This window comes from Lissotriton vulgaris, chromosome 10 (assembly GCF_964263255.1).
Source record: "Lissotriton vulgaris chromosome 10, aLisVul1.2, whole genome shotgun sequence".
Classification (NCBI taxonomy): Eukaryota; Metazoa; Chordata; class Amphibia; order Caudata; family Salamandridae; genus Lissotriton; species Lissotriton vulgaris.
The window spans coordinates 276,425,451-276,449,378 of NC_141698.1; the positions used below are offsets into that span (position 1 = coordinate 276,425,451).

At 47.8% G+C, this 23,928-nt stretch overlaps 1 protein-coding gene across 1 annotated transcript in view; it reads left to right on the forward strand.

Moving 5' to 3' along the window:
* PTPN23 (protein tyrosine phosphatase non-receptor type 23) overlaps positions 1 to 23,928 on the forward strand; it is a 599,643-nt gene that overhangs the window by 459,972 nt on the left and 115,743 nt on the right. The window contains exons 20-21 of the mRNA XM_086941008.1: positions 5,531 to 8,096; positions 8,619 to 8,803. Of these exons, the coding sequence (XP_086797134.1) occupies positions 5,531 to 8,096; positions 8,619 to 8,803 (2,751 nt within the window). The remainder of the gene's footprint in view (positions 1 to 5,530; positions 8,097 to 8,618; positions 8,804 to 23,928) is intronic.

Here is a 23,928-nt window from a genome sequence, read left to right on the forward strand (position 1 = left end):
CAGTTTGGGAAGCACTGCCCTAACCATTTACAGACAGGCAGCCAATGGCTAGACCAGTGGTTTCCAAACTGTGCGCTGCGGCACCCCGATGCGCCGCAATGAGATGCCAGGGGCGCCGCGTGCACAATGTGGGAAATTGCTAGCAACGGCCCTCAGCCATGCGTCATTCGGCAGGCACGGCTTGGACGCAGTTTAATGCGCAAATGATGATAACGAATCCAGCAATCATAGAAAAAATCAAAAGCACATAAAAGACCCAACTCTTAAAACACTTACAAGCAAAACTGTAACGAAAAAAACTTGGACGAACATCCCCGAAAATGATGCTACAGGGAATCTTCCTTTGTTTGGCATCTTGGCCTCAGCAGAAAAGGAGTCCGAGAAAAAATGATGCGGGAAGTGTTTTGCATAACAAACCACAAGCCAAGAATAAAGCTGAGAAAAATTTAAGAATGTATCCGTTCTCCCACATTCAAGCAAAGTGAGTAAATATAAATAAGTTCCCAAGTCTTCATACTCCAGCTTGGTTTTAATTACCAGTTGGCCAAGCTCCCCTCTTCATCCAATTCTAGGCTAGTTTTTAAGAGCCAGTGGACTGAAGAGGAGTCTTCATCATCAACTTTATTCAGTTTTATTGACTAAAAACCATAAACGAGCATGCTATGACAAAATCATTGTTTGTGATTAACCCCTTTGCTACGGGGGTTATTTTCCCGCTGTGCTGGGGGGGAGGGGGCGCGCACGGCGCCCGCATGCTCATGACGAGCGGAGCTCGTCATGAGGCACGGCGCTCCTGTGCTCATGACGAGCTCAGCTCGTCATGATCACACCCGTTCCCGTAGAACGCTCAGCACAGCAGGGGAATTATCCCCGCATGCGAGCTGAGCTCGTCATGTGCACCGGAGCGCCGTGGCTCATGACGAGCTCAGCTCGTCATGAGCATGGAAGGAGTTAAACAGAATAATATATACATCTAATTCAAATGTATACATATAGACTCTGTATCAAATTCAGCATAGATTGACAGACACCAGACAACTATATAAACAGCTCATAATATTTTTATGTGTCTGTCCAGCCACCCTTACCATAAAGAGTGCAACATACTTCCCAAAGTTCTTTCTAATGACGTATGGAAGTGCAAACTTTAAAACAAACCTCGTCTTACTGTATTTGAATTGAATTGAATTGAATATTGATTTATATAGCACGATTGCTGCCCAAATGGCGTCCAAGAGCTGGGCATGTAGACAGAGCTGGGTAGTGCCGAAGAGGTTAGAACTCAGTAGACCTTGTAAACAGAAGGGTCTTCAGTTGTTTGCGGAAGGAGAGCAGGCTCGAGTTGGACCGGAGTTGTAAAGGAAGTGAGTTCCACAACTTCGAGGCGTTCAGAGAGAACATCCTGCCTCCGGTCCTCGCTCTCCTAACTTTAGGTACCACAGCCAAGAAAGCCTCCGCAGAGCGAAGATTTCTACTTGGGTGGTAGTGGGTGACTAAGTTGTCATTGATTGCTGGGCCTGTCTTCCAGAAGGCCCGGTGGGGAATGCAGAGTGCCTTGAATGCCACTCTCTGCCTCACTGGCAGCCAGTGCAAGCTTTTTAATCCGGATCTGACTGAGTGCGTGGGATCTGTAGCAGGATACGGGCTGCACAGTTTTGTACCACCTGCAACTTTCGTAAGGTCGTCTCAGGGGCTCCCACGTAAAGGGCGTTGTTTGAATCTAGCCGGGACTGAATCAGGCCTTGTACTGCCACTTTTTTGGCTTCCAGTGGCAGAAGGGGTAGAACCTTCCTCAGAGTTCTGAGTAGGCCGAAACATGTGGCAGATAGCTTAGTGGCCTGGGTGGTATTTGCTGCAAAAAAGAATACATTGTCTTAGCGCATATTTCATTAATAAAGGGTTCATGAAATCAGTTTAAGGTCTATCATAAAAGAGACAAAAAAAATGGGTTGTATTATGGAACAACGCATTCTGTTGTGACGCATGCCTTTACCAGCCATGCATTTCAACGCGAATGCCTTTACCAAGTATAACCTTTACCACACTTGCTTTTACAATGTATTTTGTTGTAAAGCATGTATATGGGGGGGGAGGCGAGGAACTGTCTCCTTCGCTATGACAGCTTTCATCCACGGCACTTACGCACCAATTTGCCGTATGGTCAGTTCCTACGCCTGAGACGTAATTGCACACAAATCCAGGACTACAAGGCACAAGCAAAGGATTTAAAAATCAAATTGCAGAGAAGACAGTACCCAGAGAAGGTCATCAACAACGCGATGAAAAGGGCGAGAAATAACCATCGGGAGGCACTACTGGAAAACAAACAACAGAGCAATCAGGCATCAGCCAGACCCATCTGCGTGACTACCTACAGCCCCCAAACCAATGAGGTTTCCAAACTTCTGAATAAACATTGGCACATCCTGACAAGTGGCAAACTAAACATTGAGAAACCCTTATTTGCCCACAAACGAGGCAAAAATCTTAAGGATATGCTAGTGCACACATGCCCAAAACTGCAACAAATGCCACAACTCCATCCACAAGGGCTGGGAGGCCACTACCCATGTGGTAACTGTGCGAGCTGTCACCTGACTCAGAAAAGTAAGAATCTAACTTTTACTAACGGAACGAGGTGGGAACAACGGAAACTAACCAACTGCAACAGCAAAAATGTCATTTATATGATAACCTGCCCTTGCAATTTGGAGTATATTGGCATGACAAAAAGACCAGTGAAAACACGAATCAGGGAACATAAGAGCAAAATCCGTTGTAAGAAGACGACGACAAAAATGGCCACACATTTCATGGAAAATGGACATTGTGTGAATGACATCAGGTGGACAGTAGTTGAACAACTTCCATCTGAACAAGGACTCTTTGAGAAAGAGCAGAGATGGGTTTTTAGACTGGGGACTAACACTACAGGTCTAAATGACAATATCCCCTGGGGTCAGTTAACTTAGATGATGCCCTGATGAATGTCCTCTTCAACGCGGCGTAAATACAATTTATGTAAACAGAGTGTCTCATGAAGATTTCCAGACTTTCCCCACATGAGCATCTACCAGACGAACCATAATATGCCCGGGGTTCTGCATCTTTCATTCATCCTTAGAATATATATCCACTCATCCTGGTAATATGTATTCTCTACCCCTTGGCAAAAGAAAACAAGCAAACAATGAAATGCAGTATTATGAACAAAGTGGGCGTTTTTTCCAACGAAACGCCATACACATTGTGTCTGTTAGGAGGAAAAACATCATTCGTATTGCCATAACTAACCATCATGAGATATGAGACAAGCGCAGGATAGCGCATGCGCATAACAGGTAACAAAGACACCCATAACAGCGCATCGCAGCAGGACAAAACACACCGCATGGACGCATGCGCGAAGGAAAGACGCGAGAAAACAATGACCGCGAGCAAGGAACCGACAATGACCATATATGGCCATAAGGAAACCACAATCATGCAATTAACTAACTAAAACCGACAATGACCATATATGGCCATAAGGAAACCACAATCATGCAATTAACTAATTAACTCCAACCCGGGAAAAGGTATAAAACCCCGGTTTCAAAATTCCTTCTGGCATCATCACCGGAGCCACGTAGGGATCGATCGGGAGGTATTTCCTCGTCGAAATCGTGAGTAGAAAGGTCTGATGATTGTGAGCACTGCCACCACTACATGAATGTAAGTTAAACGAAGACCTGAATATGCCTTTAATTCTCAAACAGGTGCTAGTTAGCACACCAGATCCTGACGTTTTGGCTCATGATGTTTATCTACAACTCCAAAACAGTATGTTGTAAATATGTAATGACATGAAATTGACATTTTCCTCCTCACTTTACAGGGATATAACACAAACTTTGTCCTTTCCCTCTTTACCAACAATAGTGTTACGACCAGGAAATGATTTGAAAACATCTGATCAAAAATTTCCTCATTAAGTGTGTGTGCTCTATGTTGTGTGTCAGTGAGTCTAGTGTGTTTTTTGTAAAATATTTTTATCCCACTATAAGCACTGGAATACAGCTATAGTATGTCACCTGTAACCACTGGACATTTTACCTATGGATATGGAGAGAGAGACCACCAGAACATTTTTTTTTGTCTTCTTTCCTTTACAGGTTGATCAATAGACAACGTCTTTTTTTGCTAGGTACATTACTTTTACCTGCACTGTAATTTTTCCTCACTTTTATTAGAAAATTCTGGTATTAGTTAGAGAAACATGAGTAAGGTGGGTATTTGTGCACCCCGTCCTGAAGAAGGTGCTTCTGGCACCGAAACATGTCGACGCACACAAAAAGGAGGTAACGCACATTGTCAGAGTAGTGACCTCCCACCCTCATTTTTAACAGCACCAGCCCGGGGGCCTATTAAATAATTTTTAGTCACCCCACGAGCCAGGTTCTTTTTAACTATCACTATTTCCCAAACCCCACAATACACTCACATTTATTCAAAATACCCTCTCACCAACACCACACATAGTCTAACAAGTGCTCCCACGTCTCCGTAGGTCGCAGCACGCCGTACCCCGTAGAGGGGTACGATGAACCCGATGATGTAGCATGACACCACGGGGCCTGTTGGTGTGTGAGGGGACCTAAAAACATAAGGTGTTCCCCACTGTGGAGGAGACACCCTTAATCTCAAGGAGTGGATTCTGTCCACTGACAAAGCCATAAACCGCTCAATGGACTTTCATTATCCACCAGAGGAAAAAACAGGGCTACTTGTAAAAAGGTACTAGGGCAAGGCAGCACTGCTTTACAAAACCATATAGAGGTCTTTCATCCCAGCAAATAGCATCAACAGGGCAAGGAGAATTTACTAATCGGATACTGTACCCAGGCTCCATCATCCTTCCCAAAACGTCTATGTCGCACTTGTATAAAATCTTATCATGGGTTGATGCATTCATTCCTCACTTGATGCCTCTCTTGAAAAAGGACACATGTTGGCAAGGCCATGCAACACGCCATGGTTTCTTGAAATTAAGTTTGCCATGTGTTGCTTCCTCATCCAATTATTTACATTCTATCAAACCTGATTCCAACCAGTTAGAAATGAGGAGAAACCATAATCCTTGCTCTCTGTCCTCCACAACATCCATCAAGCCATGTCCTTTAGGCATATGCCTCCTTGCATGTCAGGCTAAATATGGTGGATCTGGCTGAGAAACACGAATCACAGGAAGTGACTATGTCTGTGTAAGGACACTTGCAGTCAGATTCCATTAGGACGTTTTTTGGACTTGCCTGAAATCCAAGCAATCCCTAAATAGTTGTGAAAAAAGGAGAGGAAATACATAAGGTACCCAAGCAATGAAGAACGTAATGTTTCCTATTATATTGTACGAAAGTAAAAAACATTGTGTAATCTAGCAGAATATAATTCTCAGCTTTATAGCTTTCCTGCAAGGTATCTCATAGTTATTTTCTGTTATTTTATTTTGCTTAATGCAAGGTATTTATATTTTGTTCTTTCTCTGCTTTAGGGAGATGAAAAAGAAACCTCCTCCAAGACCTACTGCCCCAAAACCTGCTCTCCAAAAGGCCCCCTCCGATTTGGACTTGGAAAACGTTTCTGGCTTCAACATGGCTGATTTGGAGCATCTCAATTCACTTATTCTTGCCGATTTACCTGAAGAACTCAGGAGCTTACCACCCGAAACTTTGGCAGCACATCTTGCTAGATTATCTGGAGATGGCTTAGGAGTTTTTCCCATGGACACAATGAGTGGATATAGCCCAGAAGTTTTTGTTGGCAATAAGACAGCAAGCGCACCAATATTGCCATCCATGCCTGGGCAACAGGCAATGCCATTTAACCAAAGAAACTTTAATAACACTGCTCATCATGTGCCTGGACAGGGGCCTCTCTATGCACCTGGCAGGTTGCCAAATCCTTCATCAGGTGTTCCTGTTAGCTCTGTCCAGGGATCCTTCCCTCCTGTTTCTTATTGTGGTCCTCAGTTTGTTGGTGGCCCATCAGGAACTCCGCTGCAAAGAATGCAACCATCAGCACCTCAGTCAGCGGTTCCATCCCAAACTACAGTGCCGTCCCCACCTGGGCCTCAGAACTATCCGCCTGGCACGATGATGGGAAGCCATGCTCCATCAAATGTTTCCATGACTGCTGCCCAGCATAATTTTCATGGTGCTCACTTACCCCAGCAGGGTATGCATATTCGACAAATGCCTTCTGCTAACACTGTTGCATCTGCTGGATATCCTGTCTCTAGTGCAGCCTGCAGAATAAGTCAGCAGGTTTCATCTTCTGGTGGTTTACCAGGTGGACTTGCTTCTGGTGTTCCCTTTGGACCTCATTCCCAGTTTCCTGGTAGCAGGGATAATAATGTTCCTCAACACTTGCATGGTGTTAGACCATCTACTACTACAGTTGATAGTATACATGCTCCGATCTCAAGTTACACTGCTCCTAGGGACTTTGGAGGGCACGGAAGGCCAATGCTTAATAATCACCAGCCAGCATTGGTCCAGCCACAGGGTACCTATGTGGGTCCACAGGGGCCTTCAGCTATGGGACAAGCAGGACAATTTCAGTATCCTCAGAGTGGTGTCCAGCACTTTGGGCAACAATCACATTATCCTTCTGGACAGGCCCCACATATGTTTCATCATCAAATGCCGACCAATATGGATATGCAAGCTAGACCGCAGCAGTACCCCGTGCAGCCTCAATACCATCCTCAGCAAAGACCACAACTTCAACCCCAGCAGCAACCTCCCATGTTTCAGGCTCAAATGCAGCCTCCCATGAGACCTTTGGCACCAGTTCAAATGCATCCTCAGCAACATTTCCAGTCACAACCCCAAAGCCAGTTTCATGGACAGCATGGAACAATGGTGCAGATGATTCCACAGCCTCCTGTTCCAGTCCAGCTTAATGCCCAATTGGGCCCGCATGTTTTTCAGCACCCTGCATTGCAGGACAAATTGCCCCAGCATGGCCTTCCACCACATTCTGGCAGCATGAGTTTTCCTGGTGCACTACCCATGGTTTCCCAGCAACAGGTTCCCAGCATTCCTGCTGCATTGATGCAAACAACTCAGCAACTTCAGCCTCATCCTGCATCCACTGGGATTCAGTCCCTGCCAGCTGGTTCCCCTGCCCAGTCTGCATCAAGCATCTCTTTTACTGCTGGGGCCCCTAACAGACACCTGTGTACTTCTGGCCAGATGCCAATAGTAGGTCCCCAATCTGTATCATCTGGTCAGGCTGCACTCCATCATGTTCCTTCACCTCCCAGCCCTGCTGTGAGTCAAATGCCAAGCAATGTGATGGCCCCTGGCCCCCCTAGCATGCCTTCCCCAGTACCATCACCACAGCCACCCATGACTATTCAGACTCCGGCCATCATTCCACCTTCTGTACCAGGTGCTGCTCCATTACCACAGCAACCTCCCCCAAGTCTTACTCCTGCGACTACTACGCAAGGTTCTACTGATGTCCTTTTTCACCGCCAGAGCTCATCCACTGATGACTTGTTGTCATCCAGCCCAGAGAGCCAGCTTGGAGGGTCGAAAACTTCAGTCAGCCAGCCTCTTCTGCAGCCAACAAAGGCGGACACCAAAGATGGCCTTAAGCCAAAGGGTATACAACTGATAGAAAATGACCCCTATGAGAAACCTGAACATATCATGAGGCTTCTGTCAGAGCTGGACCGCTTTAGGAATGTAGTTGGCTCCTTAGAAAGGCCAGTGTCTGGATCTTTAACTGCATTGGATAGCATGTGGAAAGAATTCCAGGATGCCCAAGAGAAAGAAGCCCGGCAGCTGTCCATAGCCATTGCCCGCTGCTACTCTATGAAAAATCGCCACCAAGATATAATGCCTTACGACAAGAACCGCATCGTCATACAATCTGGAAAGGACGATTACATCAATGCCAGTAAGATAGAAGATCTCTCCTCTTACTGTCCCTCAATCATCGCCACTCAAGCACCACTGGTTGGAACCGCCTCAGACTTCTGGTTGATGATCCATGAGCAGAAGGTCTCCTTAATTGTCATGCTGGTCTCTGAGCAGGAACTGGAGAAGGTCAGTAGCTGTGTGTCATGCTTGCATATAGAGATGAACTCACAACAGTATCTTCTATCCACCACTTGCCTATCTTCTAAGGGCCAATTTCTTAAAGTTTTTATGGCCCTAAGTAGGAGAAACTAGCTTTAGAAGGTAGTTAACCCAGCCGTCCAGCCAATGTGCCCCCCTCTTACAGGGCTATTCCTGTGAAGGGTCTGAGTTACTGTAGCCATATACTCATTGATGTCTGAGGTGGAAGATTTGGATAGTGCTATAGAGCTTGGGATGTGAATTTTTATTTTTTTATTTTCAGATTCAGAAAAAAAGGGGGTGGGACCATTTTGTGTACTTTTCTACAGCATTTAAACTTATTGGTTCGGCAGTTAGGGGGAGCCCTGAGGTAGAGTGGTATTTTATTTTAATGGGAATCAAGCAAAGGACTTGGGATGGAAGTAATGTTCAACTTAGTTTCAGTGTTTTTTCTGTATCCTATATTTAGAGCGATGTTTTACTACACCTTTTTGTATTTGTCTTTTTCAGCAAAAGGTGCCTCGTTATTTCCCTACAGAGCGTGGACAGCCGATGGTGCAGGGACCAATCACTTTAACCCTGACAAGCCATAAGGTTAGCCAGACCCATGTGGAGAGGATGATCGCTTTGCAGTACCGTGACCAGAGTCTAAAACGCACCATCATCCATCTACAGTTTACTTCCTGGCCTGAGCTGTACGTGCTTCTTTATACTAATTTACATTGCTGGCTCAGTATGGCAGTGAGAGCCATAGAATAGGTTTGGGTGAGGCAGAAGAAACTGTTGTCTTATTTACATCCTATAGCTATGAAATACAGATTCTCCAGTATAACTCAGAAAGCACAATGCGTGCCAGTTTAGATCAAATCTCATTTAAAATTCTTTTTGAACTGCACTTCTAGCACAAGCCTAAATCCCAGGTAGAGCAGAATGGGGTCAGGCAAGTAAAGCGTCTAAATATATCACACTTAGAGTGACCGCTGTAAGTGCGATAAAGTGCTGTCAGTTGTCCATTCGCTCCCCAAACTCCTCACCCCCAACAATATCTTCGAGGCCATTCATTGCTCTTGGATATCTCTAAAACTGTTTAGGTAAGTCAAGGCTGCCTCACTCATGTATTTCCTCTCGATTATGTTGCCATGCCACATATTCTTACAAATCTGTTTCATTCATTTTCTTGTTCCTGTTAGCTGTCAGCTACTTAAATCTCCAAGATTCCTCCTAATTCCTGTAACATTATTTTTAAATTCCCATTAATTTAATTCCGTCCTCCATGCTATTCAGGAGTTTCATTCTCTTTATTGCACCACGACTATTGAGCACTCCGTTAATTTTGAATAGTCCTGCTTCATGTTGCTCGGCCTCCTGACCTTTTCAGCACCTAACAAGCTTTGTTCACCATCTCCTGCCCATTTGTAAGTACCAGATGATTTATTCTTGGCAGATTAATGGGAACTTCTGCTCTTTCTCTCTTAATTACCCCTCACCCCACTTCCGCCGTCTGCCACTGAGGAGCCCTGAATTCAGCCAGATTTCTCAGATAATTTTGTTATGGATTCTGCGTTGTAATTTCTCCATATATAGTTAGAGAGGCCTCTTGATTAGGCACTTCAATGATATCTTCCAGATTTTTTCTATCCAGCTGGATGCTCTCAGTAAATATGTCAGTTTGTTTTAGGTATGATTTTTCTCTGCATTGTCTCTCACCTTTATGTTCAGTCCAGTCTCTTTCTCGATATGTGGGCGTATCTCATTGTATTTCTACCATCAGGCGCAGGCCATTTCATTTCACCAAACAGGTCTCCTGTGCTTCAAGTGCACTCATTGATCAGGCCCATTTGTTCACCTCCCCTGTTACTTCTACTCTAAATGCACAGTTTTCTGTTCCTCTGGGCATCTGAGTGTACAGTATTGCTCACCCAAAAATGACTAACATTCTCTTCTGGGAGTCTCTATTTTTCTCTGCCCATCATTGCAAATCATCCCTGATATCAGGTATAGCATTTTGTCAGAGAAGTTGCTTTCTCGATATTTGTAGGCATCGGCGGAGGGGTCATGGGTGGAGGGGGCATGGTCAAGAACCTCCCTTTGTTTTATTATCTTAAATATTACCACCCTCACTGCCACAGATTTACTTACAGTTGGAGAACACATCCATATTCTACCCATCTAACAAAACCAGAATCAATTTAGATGTTTTGCCCCAGCACCTTCAACATCTTTCTCATCCGCTCCTGTCAACAACAGTCAGCAATAAGGACCAACTGACACCTCATCCATCATAATGATCAAATTTATATAAAGTACACAATGCTTGTGTCACTTGGCATTGGTCTTCGGTAATTTCTGATGCTTAATACTGGTGTGTCTTAAATGGTTTCCAGGAAACTTGAAAATTGGACTAGTCCCTCAAGTGCTGTTTTAATAAGTAGTTTTATAATGCTAGTTCTTGCACTGAAAATGCTCTAACCCCTTCCGATTTAGGTTTGACTCAGGAAAGACGGAGAATCTTTTAATATTGACTGCAAAGTGATTTCATGGAATGACAAAAAAAAATGTAGAGAGCTGGTCTATAGGTGCAACCTTGTCAACATATTTATACACCCAGTTGCCCAATCATGTCACAAGCTAGCAGCCAGTGCAGAAATATTGTGGTGTGCGACACATGAGCCCTTCTGTCTAGAAAGATCATAAGCCTAGGTGTTGCTCATTGGCTAATAATCCTGCGTAGAAGTAGTTGCAGTGGTCTAATCGTGAGATGATAGCAACACCAACCACTAATGATTTGAGTGGGGGGAAATAAGAGGGTGAAAATTGTCTTTAAAGAGGCCAGTTTTGAGGAGGAGCTACGCGGGCATCTAAGATGGTCGCGTAAGCAGTGGGATCCCGGGACCCCCGCCGCCCTCCTGCAACTATCCTCGAAATATCCTGATTTTTATTATGGGCTTTTGAAGATCTACTCATGCTGACTTCAATATCCTTTCAAGAATTGAAATCGGATGTCGGGAACCGATTTTACGTCAACTTCATCTTTCTGGCCTGCCCCCGATCGAGACTGGGGACTCTGCTGCTTTGGTGGGCCGAGGAGTAAGTCAACAACAACGGCCTTAGGGACGACCTCCCAGCCGGCCGCATTGTCGCTTTCAGTTTCGATTTCTCCTCGACCCCTAGATTGACTATTCTAAGAGCGGTTCGGCTCCCAAGTCGGTGTAGCTTCAACCCGCTGTGTTGTCCTGCCATATCCCTCTACCTTGGCTTCATCCCTCGACTTGCATTCTACAGTATTGGCCAGAAATTCTGCTTTGGTGTCTCAATAGCGTCGGCCATTTTCACCAGGTCAGAGGGCCCCTTCGGGGCGCGGCTTCCAATATGGCTTCCAAACCTGAGTTCGAGAGGCGCAAGACAAAGACGCCGACCCGTGGGGGACCTATCCAGACTAATGTTATGGATCGCTATACGCAACCGAAGGGTTCCCCCGGCGGTGCCTGCCGTACTCTTGCGGACCCCAAGACGGACTTTACCGCGCCATCGGAGGTTTCGCTCCAGGACCTAATGAGTGCCATCACTGGGATGAAGGCTGATATGGGGCTACAATATGAGGCTATTGTCTCCAAGATTGATACTGTGGCTGTTGATGTCACACTTATTAGCGCGGACCTGGCCAAGACTAATGAGAGGGTCAAGGCTTTGGATTTGAAGGCCTCCAGTCTCGTCACTGATATGGCGGACGCACAGTCGGAGATTGGTAACCTGCGATCATCGCACGACCTGATGGCCCGACGACTGGACGAATATGAAAATAGGGCCCGGCGGAACAACATTCGCTTAGTGGGAGTTCCGGAAAATCAAGATGACACCACTGTTGACCTTCTTGTGGAAGATCTGATCCTCAACCATCTTGCTCCCACCGGACTCAGCAAATTCTTTGCGGTTGAACGTGCTTATCACTTCCCGGGTGGGAAGACTAAACTGGGAGCCCTCCCGAGGCCTATTATTGCGCGACTTTTCCATTTTCGGGACAGGGATGCTATCCTCCAGGCTTCTCGTGGTCGTGGCCCATTGAAGTTCGACAATAGTACTGTTAACATCTACCCGGATTTTACTCCTCAAGTCTAGCGACAAAGGATGGGGTTCCAGGGAGTGAAAAGGCGCTTGCGGGACTTGGGCCTCAAGTATGCGATGTTGTTTCCAGCTCGACTGCGCATCGAATATGAGGAACGAACATTTTTCTTTGATCGACCGGACTGCGCCAGTGACTGGCTTGACTCGTTGCCGAAAAGGGACGACCTGAGCGGACGCCCCAGTGGAGCAGAGGGGGGTGCATCGGCCCAGGAGTGACACTGTGGTTCTCGACGCCTGGATTCTTGTTACTATTCATCAGCTGAGTTATGCCACTTGCTTCTTTATTGGTGGGGTTGGGCCCGAGGGCGGTTCGGGTGTGGGTAGACTCTTTTCCTCCTCCGGGGTTCTTTGTGTAGTGTAGTTATGAGAGGGCGACAGGCACACTGCAAATTGGGGTGGCTGTTAAGTCGTACGCAGGGGTGCAGGGTGGGGGGTGTTGTAACAGGAGGTTGTTGGGGGGTGGGGGAAGGGTTTGTTTTTGTCATTGCATTTGTTTTCATCACATGGCACTGTCTGCTTTGCTTTTATCCTTCTGTAGTTGGGCTCCTGGGAGGGAGGGTTGCGGTCCTTTACCGGGATGGGGGGTGGTGAGTTGAAGTTGCTGTCCTGGAACGTTAATGGTCTGGGGGATAAGATAAAACGTGGCGTAGTTTCCCAGTTTCTCCGACGCCAGTCCCCTGACATTGCTTTGTTACAGGAGACCCATCTGATAGGGAATGCGTGCCGGGCCTTGGATAGACGTGGTTATAGACTGGTTGCTCATGCTGGATTCACATCGGGTTCCAGAGGAGTGGGCATACTGATTAGATCCTCCCTGCCCCTTGAAATAGATGATATCACACTTGATGATAGGGGTCGGTATGCTGTTATTTCGGGGAGGTGGGAGGGAAAGATGCTCTCAATAGTTAATGTGTACGTCCCCCCCGGGTCTCCAGGCCACTACCTATGCTGACCTCGGTCGAATTTTGCTGGGGCTTCCTGATGGTCTCCTTATTCTTGGAGAGGACTTTAATTCTGTGGTCTCTGGTAACTCTGATCGATACCCCCCCAGAGTTTTACCGAATTCCCAGATGTGGCTTTTTGAACTGCTGGAAACCTTTGGATTGGTGGATGTTTGGAGGCTGCTACACCTCTCGCACTTGCAATATAATTTCCATTCTGGAGCCCACGGCAGTCTATCTAGAATCGATTATTTCCTAATGCCGTCGGCCCACTCTCCTTCTGTACGGGAGGTCCGTCACCTCCCCAGGGGCATTTCTGATCATTCCCCCTTGTTGCTAAGGGTAGCGGTGGGTGTAGGTAGTGAGGGCAGAATTGCTCCTATTAATCCTTGGTACTTGCGAAATCCCAAGACGCGCTCTGAGCTGATCAAGGCCAGTGATTGCTATTTTGGTGAAAATGTGGGGTCTGTTTCCTCTTCTGTTTCCCTATGGGAGGCTTTCAAAACTGTTATTCGGGGTTATTCATTGTCGTTGATTGCTGCTACTAAGAAGGCTAAGCAGGAAGAATTATTTTGTCTCGAGGATGAAATAACTACTTGAAAGTGAATTGGGTGGAAATGATACTCCTGCTACTTTACACTCCCTAACTTTGAAACAGGCAGACTATTATTATTATTATTAAGGGGCATTTATAGAGCGCCTGGTTACGCAGAATGCGTGTCCCCGCGCTGAACTGAAGCACTCTGAAAGAGAAGTAGGGGAGGAGCCCACTTATTTTGAAAAGAGGTAAGTTTTTAATTTCCTCCGGAAACTAGATTCGGAGGGGTCCAGTCGGAGGTTGAGAGGTAAATTATTCCAGCTTTTTGCCGCCAGGTATCGTAAGGATCTTCCTCCCATACGGGCCTTTTTCACCCTAGGGATCTTAAGAAAGCCTCCTTGCGAGGAGCGCAATGCACGAGTTGGTGCATACCTTGTAAAGGTTCTGGAGTGGTGCTGGCGCCTTCTTAGCGAGGATACGGTGGCAGGTACAGAGGGACTTAAATTCAACTCTGCTCCTCACCGGCAGCCAATGGAGTGACTGGAGGGCGGCCTTGGAGTTCGATCTTTTAGGGAGGTTTAAGATAAGGCGGGCTGCAGCATTCTGTAGCACCTGAAGTCGATTTATCGCTTTACAGGTAGCTCCCAAATAGAGTAGGTTGCCAAAGTCTAAGCGTGAGGTGACTAGGGCGTGCACCAGTGTTCTGCGGGCGGCCGTAGGAAGGAGAATTAGGACCTTCCGCAGAGTTTTTAGAATGCTGAAGCAAATGCCCGTCACCCTGTTGATCTGTGGTCCGAAAGACAGGTCAGTATCTAGCCAGACCCCGAGATTTCTGACTTCCTTCCGAGGTGTGGGGGCCTGGTGACAGACACGGCCAAAGTTATGAATCGGGACCAGCTGGGCAGACTCTATGACGTGGGTGATAAGGCGAGCAAGCTTATTGCGTGGTTGGATAAATCTGAGAGAGCAAATCGAGTTGTTCCGGTGATTGAAAAGTTGAATGAGGATTGTGTGTCTGACCCGATTGGGATTGTTGATTGCTTTGTGGACCACATTCAGACGGTCTATACCTCTGTGAGTGATAGAGATGAGTGCGACTCTCGTTTGCTCCTGCGTGATATTGCGCTACCCTGCCTCTCTGATGAGGACAGGGCCTTGATGGATGCGCCCATAACAGTGGATGAGGTCGCTGGTGCCATTTGTGCCCTCCGATCCGGTAAGGCCATGGGGCCCAATGGATTGCCTATTGAGCTCTACAAGTTGCGGCCTGACAAAATGGCGCCATATTTGCGTAATATGTTTCTCGAGGCCTTCGAAACTGGCCTCCTTCCTCTTGATCAGCGCCTGGCCACTATCGTTGTCATCCACAAGGAAGGTAAACCACGTGATCAATGTGCTTCCTATAGACCCATTTCACTGCTTAATGCTGAACCCAAGATACTGGCCAAATTGCTGGCTACTCATCTGTTTACGGTGATCGGCGACTTGATCCATCCGGATCAATCCGGTTTCATTCCGCATCGAAACACCGCCCTTAACCTTAGGAGACTTCATGGAGTTCTCGCGAGAGCTGGAACTCTGACTGAATCGACCATTTTGGCCCCCCTTTGACGCCACCATGGCTTTTGATACCATCGAATGGCCTTATCTCTGGGCAGATCTCTCCAAGTTTGGTTTCGGCTCTACTTTTATTCCCTGGGTTAAGCTCCTTTACGAACAACCACTAGCCCAGGTGGTGGTGAATGGCAGGGTTTCTGGTTCTTTTGCACTTGGGAGAGGCACCCGACAGGGTTGTCCGCTGTCTCCGTTGCTTTTTGCCCTCGCTCTAGAGCCGCTAGCCGAGTGGCTTCGCTGGGAGCCCTCGATCAGGGGCATCCAGTGGGCCCCAGACTTTAAAGACTGTGTCTCGCTATATGCAGATGACATTCTTCTTTATCTTACCTCGCCCCGGAAGTCTCTTAATGTGCTTTTTGATGTTCTCACCTCCTTCGGGAAGAACTCGGGTCTTGTTATTAACTGGACCAAATCCTGTGTTTATGTTCTGGCTGGGGATCTTCCTCCATTGCCCCGTAGATTCCCGATTCAGGTGGTCGAGACTGGTTTTAAGTACCTGGGGATTCATGTCTCCTTGGATTCCACCGTCCGTTATGACCGTAATCTGCATGCTCCTCTCCAGCGGCTTAAACTTGACGTCTCACGGTGGCGTCGCTTGCTTCCTCTCCCCATTGGGGCGTGCGACTCTCTTTTTAAGATGATGTCGCTCCCTAGGTTCCTGTATGCACTTCAGAATTTTTTTGATCCCATACCTTCCGGGTATTTTCGTGAGGTTGAAAGCCTTCAGAGACAATTGATTTGGGACGGGCGAGCTCGTATCTCCTTACCCAAACTCACTTTGCCATGGTACGACGGTGGCATCGCCCTCCCTGATATCAGACGCTACTACTGGGCCTCGCAGCTGTGCGCGGTTAATCACGTAACCTACGCCCCTGGTACTGCTCCCGCCTTTGCGATGGATAAACATCTCCTGCCAGGTGGGAATTTTAATAGGGCACTGTATTCTAAGGAGCCATTTCGCGCCCTGGCTGGTCCTACGAAAAGTGCTGTGCGAGTGTGGCGAGACGCGAATGCTGCTATGGGATGGAGTGAGAGGTTGACCCGAGTGACACCGTTGTATGATTCTGATTGATTGGGCAATTTGTGGAGAACGAAAGGATTCGATAAATGGGATATGATTGGTATTAGCAAGGTGGAGGATCACTGGTCCAAAGGTAGTGTTAAGACTTTTGAGGCGCTCAAAGTAGAATATGAGCTTGACGACAGGGAACACTTCAGGTATCTTCAAGTGCGGCATGCCTTGACCTCCGTTTTCCCCCCGGGGACGGTGATTCCCCAGTCCTCGCCGCTAGAGGATCGCATTCTTGATGGCCACGTGCCGGACAGTACTATATCCCTGATTTACAAAAAGCTCATCAATAACAGGGCTGATCTTCTTGTGCGACTTAGGGCTTCGTGGACCGCAGACTGCTTGGAACTCGATGACGAAGATTGGCAAACGGCCGTCTCCTCCCCTAAGGAGGTGGCCATACCTGCCCGCCTCCGCTTTGTAAAGTTGAAGATCCTCCATCGAGTATACATGACTGGTACGCGTCTGGTGCGAATGGGTTACTCCCTTGATGGGTTATGCAAGCGCGGCTGTGGTATGAGTGGTACCTTCTTGCATATCATTTGGGAGTGTCCTGAGGTGTCTGCCTTCTGGTCTAGAGTGCATGCGATTATGGAAAGGGTCACTGGGGTCTCTCTACTGCCTGAGGCCCGACGATGCCTTCTTAATGTTTGGGAACCGACGGACTATAATACGGCCCAGACTTTTTGGGCGACTCTTGGTAACATGGTTGCCAAGAGGGATATTGCACAACTTTGGGGTTCCCATAGACCACCCACGATAACTGCTTGGAAGGAGAACATGGACTGGTGTATGTTCAGGGAAAAGACGGTCTATGTGGCTCGGGCAGACCTAAGAAATGGGGCAGAATTTGGTCCCAATGGAATGCTTATCGTGGGAATATTTGCACCCCCCCACAGGACTACAGCATTGATATTTCACTGTCCCCTTAGTTGACGTTCCGGACGTTTGTCTGTAATAATGTGCAATTATTGAGCTGCTCGCCACCCTTCAGCCCGAGACATATGCCTCATTATTGTACGATAATTGGATTCCATGCCCTCTCCTATTGAGTCCCTGCAATTGATTTTTGCCATGTGTTTGTGTGGTTTGTGTAGGAGAGTAGGGTCTGCAATCCTATGATCACCCAGATTTTTTGCTTTTGTTTCACTGGTTTACGACTTTCTCTGGCTGTGGGCCTGCTAATCAGACCCACAGCCTAGCTGTTCTCTCACTAAATTACAACGTGTACCTTAGGTGCATTTACCAATTGGTACTGGGCCACCTTATCAGACCCTGTAACTCAGGGCATAGGTGTACCCAGGGCCTACCAGGGGCTGAAGCATGTATTATGCCACCCCTGGATGGCCATCTAAATCTGACACAACTGGCTGCACGACAGCTGGGGCAAGGTGGTGTAATCCCCCTTTGCTTTAGATATAGTATACCTATATCTAACCCTAAAATGGACACACAGATTCCTATCAGTCACTCCTATGGCAGGCCTTGACAATCCTGAAGGCAGAGTGCTTGGAATCGTGTGAGATGGTGCTCTGGCATGAGCTGAGCCCGTTCGCAGCTTGCGGAACCAAGTCCTAATAGCTGTTCCATGATAACGCGTGCCATATACTCTTAAGTGCATTATAATCCTCGCGGTTAAGTGCTATCTTTGGTATCGCTTTATCAAAACATGTCGAGTAAGGTGTCATACGAATTGGAATACTAACCCCTCGCCAATTCTGGCGACGGCGTTAGCATTCCACCCTTCTAGAGGGATACGACATGTATGTAACTGTGAACCCCGGTTAAAGTTAACTCAAGACTCAGCATCACAAAATGGATGCTGCCACCACAGACACGAGTCTGACCCCCTGCAGCTGGGAGTCCTTCCAGCGAGGGGAGCTTGGACAAAGGGTTTCCTGTCAGGGGCGGTGCTAGCACCATCCCAGACAGGGTTTTGTGTATCCTGGGTAGGCAGGGCTTTACAGGAAGGTGACTGCAAGTGGCACCCCGGTGCTCGCTACGCATCTGCCGGCTAGAACCAGTTCCAGGGGCACACCAGCCCTTGGCCTGGGGAAAGTCCGGCATGGGAGAGGGGTGTAACCACCCCCCTTCCTGGTCCCACCCCTAGGGCAGGACCTAGTCGCGTACCCACCCCTTTCTTTAGGATAAAGGCAGGAGCGGGGACCCTTCCAAATTAGATCATCTTTGAATCAAGAAACTACTTTCTACGAAAGGAACTCTCGACTTCTTCTCAAGATTTCTCCCTTGTGGCTAAGGAGTAGTCACCCTGCATCCGCAGGCACCATCTAAGAACTCTGCGGTTTGCTGCACGTCCTTCCTCCGGAATCCGACTGACCAGCTCGACGAGACCCGGCTTCCCTGGCACCTCTGACCTCTACCTACCTCTACAGCTCAGCTGAGAACCGTAGGTGCGACGAGACCTCGAGGGACCGGCCATCATCAGAACTGCACGACTTCTATCCAGCACGACCGCCGAGGGATCCTCTGGTGAGTGCTTTGGGGTCCGAGAAGCCCCGACCCTGAGCAGCTCCAGCACCGAAGACCAGCCCCCCAGCATCCACGAGATCTGCGTGGGGCCCTTCTGCTTTTTGGCTGCTCACCGCGTTGTCACCTTGTCGAGGTGACTACCATCCGGTGCCCTCCTGGTGCCATCTGATCACTGGCTAGTGGTCACGAACTTGGTCCCCTCTGCTTTCAGGTGTCATCCATCTTCGATCCAGGCTTGGATCACTTCGAACAATCTTCACTGGTCGCCTGCCAGCAACTCTTTCTTCAGGCTCCTGGTTCGTCAATGAGGATTCCCGACGTCTTTTCAGACCTATGCAGCCGCAGCCCCTGGGCTAGGTAACTTCGGCATTTCGGTGCCCCAGCATAGCCTCACTATCCAAGGGTCCAGATCCACTGTCGTTTTCGACCTACCTTATCGGGTTCGCCCGAGAACACTAACTTTGCTTTTACTAGCTCCCATAGACTTTGTCCCGCATCCCGCGTGAGAGTGCACACTCTGCACCCGAGTCCCCTAGGCCTCCTACTAGTAATCTGAAGGTTCAGTAACGTAGTCTAAGCGATTCCAAAGCCTATTAGTCCAGTACTTACCTGCTAGTAATTTTGCATTCCACTTTCATAGTATATGGTTTTCCGTGCCACTCGGGCATATGTGTAAATTGTGCAACTTAATGTATTTTCGTAAGAGTTTTGTTGTGTGCTTAGTACCCTGTCCTCATAAAGAGTACAGGGCTGTTGTGATCTAAATAAATACACTGTTTATTTTCATAACACTTGTGTGGTGTCCTTTCACTTGGTGTTCAAGGGGTATATGTGATGGTATAACAGCTGGCTTAACACGCCCTCTAGAGTTTAGCCCGAAGACTGCTCTTGTTCATGCTACTAGGATAGCTGGTCTATCGGTTGACTTACAACCAATCACCATAAGGGTTGTTTGGACTGATACATAGTGATCACTAGAATAGTGAACACTGAATATCAGGCCAACTTCTCACATTGGTGAGCAGCGGTTGGGATTTGAGCTTGCTGTTGTTTTACCACACGTATCCTAAGAATATCTTTGTGAAAGATCACATAAGGTAAGGTACATATAACTTAGCTTAGAATACTCTGAGTTCTACTGAACCAGCTGTTGTAGTGTAACAAGGCTTAGCACACCTTGACTACAGCTCTTAGCAAGGGATCAGTGGGCAAACAAATAGTGTAGGTAGGTGCATCACTTACAACACACTAGAAGCATGTCTAACCACGGAGAGTCTTCAGAGACCCCTCTTGTGGTTGTGGACCCTCCACAGGTCCCTTCCAGATATGCTGCTCTTAGTTTCCAGGAGATGAGACAAGTGTGTACCTCCAGGAAACTAAAACAGGGTTCAAACCCTACCATTCCTTTTCTGATTGGTCTCTTAGAGACTTATGATGCTAGGAGGGCTGCTAACACAGATCCTTCTCATCCAGAAGGGAACATGCCTCCCCTAGAGGGAACCCGGGGTGGCCCTGACCAACACCTCCAGGCAGCAGACAGTGCTGAGGAGGGGGAGGAAGATGAGTTATCTGGGGATGAGGCAGAAACAGGTCAGGTAGAAGTCAGCAGACTCACTAGGACCAACTTAAGTAGGCATGAGAATGGATTTGGGGAACCCCCAGGGCCACTCTCAGGCAGACTTAACATTGGGAATGGACGAGTTAGATCTCTATCAAGAGGCTCTAACAGATCCATTCGAACCAATGGCTCTCAGACCTCTTCTCATAGAGGGATGTCCTCCCCTAAGAGAAGGGAGCACGAAGCTAAGATGAGGGAAGCCAATCTGAGGATTGAAAGGGAAGAACTTGCCCTGGCCAAAGAAAGGCTTGCCTTTGCTAGAGAGCAAAAGTTAAGTGGACTAGATTTCACTGGTGGCAGCATTCCCCCAAGGGAAAACAGGAGTTTAGATACTAGACACCTGAGTAAGATAGTGCCCCCCTTTAAACAAGGGGATGATATCCACAAATGGATAACTGCTTTGGAGAGGGCTTGCACTGTTCAGTGTGCCCCCCAGAGTCAGTGGGCAGCTATCTTGTGGCTCTCCTTTGAAGGTAAAGGTAGAGACAAGCTCCTCACTACTAGAGCTGGGGATGCTAATGATTACCAAGTCCTGAAAAATACACTGATAGATGGGTTTGGCCTAACCACTGAGCAGTACAGGTTGCTGTTCAGGGATACCCAGAAAACTCAGTCTCAGGATTGGTCTGACTTTGTAGATTGTGCCACTAAGGCTTTGGAGGGCTGGTTGCTGGGCAGTAAGGTTACTGATTATACAGGATTTTACAATCTGATCATGAGGGAACAGATTTTAAACAATTGTCAGAACCAGTTGTTGCATCAGCACCTTGTTGACTCGGATCTGACCTCTCCCCAAGAATTGGGAAATAAGGCAGACAGATGGGTCAGAACAAGGGTTAAGCAGAACCAGGGCCAGAACCAGGGTGGTCAGAAGAAAGCAGACCAGAAGGGTAAGGATACTAAAGGTGAACAAAATGACCAGAAGTCTTCAACAGGTCCCCAACAGAACAAAGAGGGTGGGGGTCAGGCTTCCCAGAAGAAGAAGACTCAAGAAGGCCAGTCAAAAAGGTGGTGCCAATACTGTAAAAGTAAAACTCACTGGTTTAGTGAGTGCACCAAGAAAGGAGGGCAAACTCCTGCCACTGCAGCCCCTAAGGCAACTGCACCCCCTAGTACAGTCAGCAGTGGTAGTGCACCTCCAAAGGGATTAGTTGGGTTAACCTTGGGTTCTGAGGGGTATGACAACTTAGTTGGCACACTCACTCAGGCTGTCCTTGTCTGTACAGGGGATATGGAAATATAGGCAGACACCTTTGATAAATGGCAAAATGGCTCAGGCCTATAGGGACACTTGTGCCAGTGTCACCATGGTGACACCTAACTTTGTGGACCCTGGACAGATATTGCCAGGTACAGATTTCCTGGTGATCAATGCCAGCAACGTCACTACCAGTCATAGTATGGCGATTGTTGCTTTCTCCTGGGGAGGGGTAAATGGCCAAAAGAAGGTTGTAGTTGGTTCAGACCTGCCAGTGGATTGTTTGTTGGGCAATGATTTGGAGTCATCACAATGGTCAGAAGTGGAGCAGAGGACTCACATGGAAATGTTAGGCTTTCCAGCACATGTGCTTGCTGTGACTAGGTCACAGGCCACAAGATGCCCCACTGAACAGGTGCTGGATCCTGGAACAATGGACCAGACACCTTCCAAGAAGAAGAGAAGGAGGGTTAAGGCATTGCCTTCCCCCTTGCCCCAGGTTGAGGATCAAGTCTCAGAGGAGGCTGACCTACAGGAACTGAGGGAAACTGAGCCTAAAGAATTTGAACTTGATCAAGTTGAAACTCTGGGCTCAGGGGGACCCTCCAGAGCAGACCTGGGAAGGAACAGTTAGCCTGCCCTTCTCTTGAACCCCTCAGACAGCAGGCTGCTGCTGAGGCTGCAGGGAACGCCACAGGTGCCCACAAGGTATACTGGGAAGATGGACTCCTATACTCTGAGGCAAGAGACCCCAAGCCTGGTGCAACCAGGAGGCTGGTTATCCCCTTGTCTCTGAGAGGTTTCCTTCTCACCTTGGCCCATGAGATTCCCCTTGCAGGTCACTTAGGCCAGAACAAGACTTGGGACAGAATTGTCTCACACTTTCACTGGCCTCATATGAATGAAGATACCAAGGAGTTTTGTTGCTCCTGTGTCACTTGCCAAGCCAGTGGTAAGTCAGGTGGCACTACAAAGGCCCCCCTTATACCAATGCCTGTGGTGGGGGTGCCCTTTGAAAGGGTGGGGATTGACATTGTTGGACCAATGGAACCCCAGACAGCATCAGGGCACAAGTTTATACTGGTGGTGGCGGACCATGCCACCAGGTATCCTGAAGCTATTCCCCTTAGGACCACTACAGCACCTGTTGTGGCAAGAGCCCTAGTTGGAGTGTTCTCCAGAGTGTGCTTCCCTAAGGAGGTTGTCTCTGACAGAGGTGCAAACTTCATGTCAAGCTACTTAAATGCTATGTGGAAGGAATGTGGTGTCAACTACAAGTTCACTACACCCTATCATCCACAATGCAATGGGCTTGTTGAAAGGTTCAACAGGACCCTAAAAGGGATGATTCATGGACTACCTGAAAAGCTCAGGCGTAGATGGGATGTCCTGATATCCTGCCTTTTATTTGCTTATAGAGAAGTCCCACAAAAGGGGGTTGGCTACAGCCCTTTTGAACTTTTGTATGGACATCCTGTAAGAGGACCCCTGTGTTTGGTGAAGGAAGGATGGGAGAGACCTCTCAAAAAGCCTGCAACCAGCATAGTGGACTATGTACTTGGTCTCCGCTCCAGGATGGCTGAGTATATGGAAAAGGCATCTGAAAACCTTAAGGCCAGTCAAGAACTTCAAAAAGCTTGGCATGACCAAAAGGCTGTCCTGACTGTTTATCAGCCTGGACAGAAGGTGTGGGTGTTGGAGCCAGTGGCCCCAGCAGCACTCAAAGACACATGGTCTGGGCCCCACACAATTCTTGAGCAAAAGGGAGAGGTCACCTACCTGGTGGACCTTGGAACTCCCAGGAGCCCCCACAGGGTGCTTCATGTAAACAGGCTCAAAGCATATGTCGACAGGAAGGACATGAGCTTGCTCATGGCCATAGATGAGGGACAGGAGGAAGAGAGTGACCCTCTCCCAGACCTGCTCACTCAGAATCCTGATGATGGATCAGTAGATGGTGTTGTCTTTTGTGGCAGCCTCTCTGAACATCAACAGAAGGATTGCAAACAAGTTCTTCAATCCTTCAGGCATATGTTCTCTCTAACCCCCAGTCAGACCAATTGGTGTACCCATGAGGTTGACACTGGTGACAGCTTGCCAGTCAAGAGTAAAATCTACAGGCAGCCTGATCATGTTAGAGACTGCATCAAAACAGAAGTGCAGAAAATGTTGGAGTTGGGAGTCATTGAACCCTCAGATAGCCCTTGGGCTAGTCCAGTAGTTCTAGTGC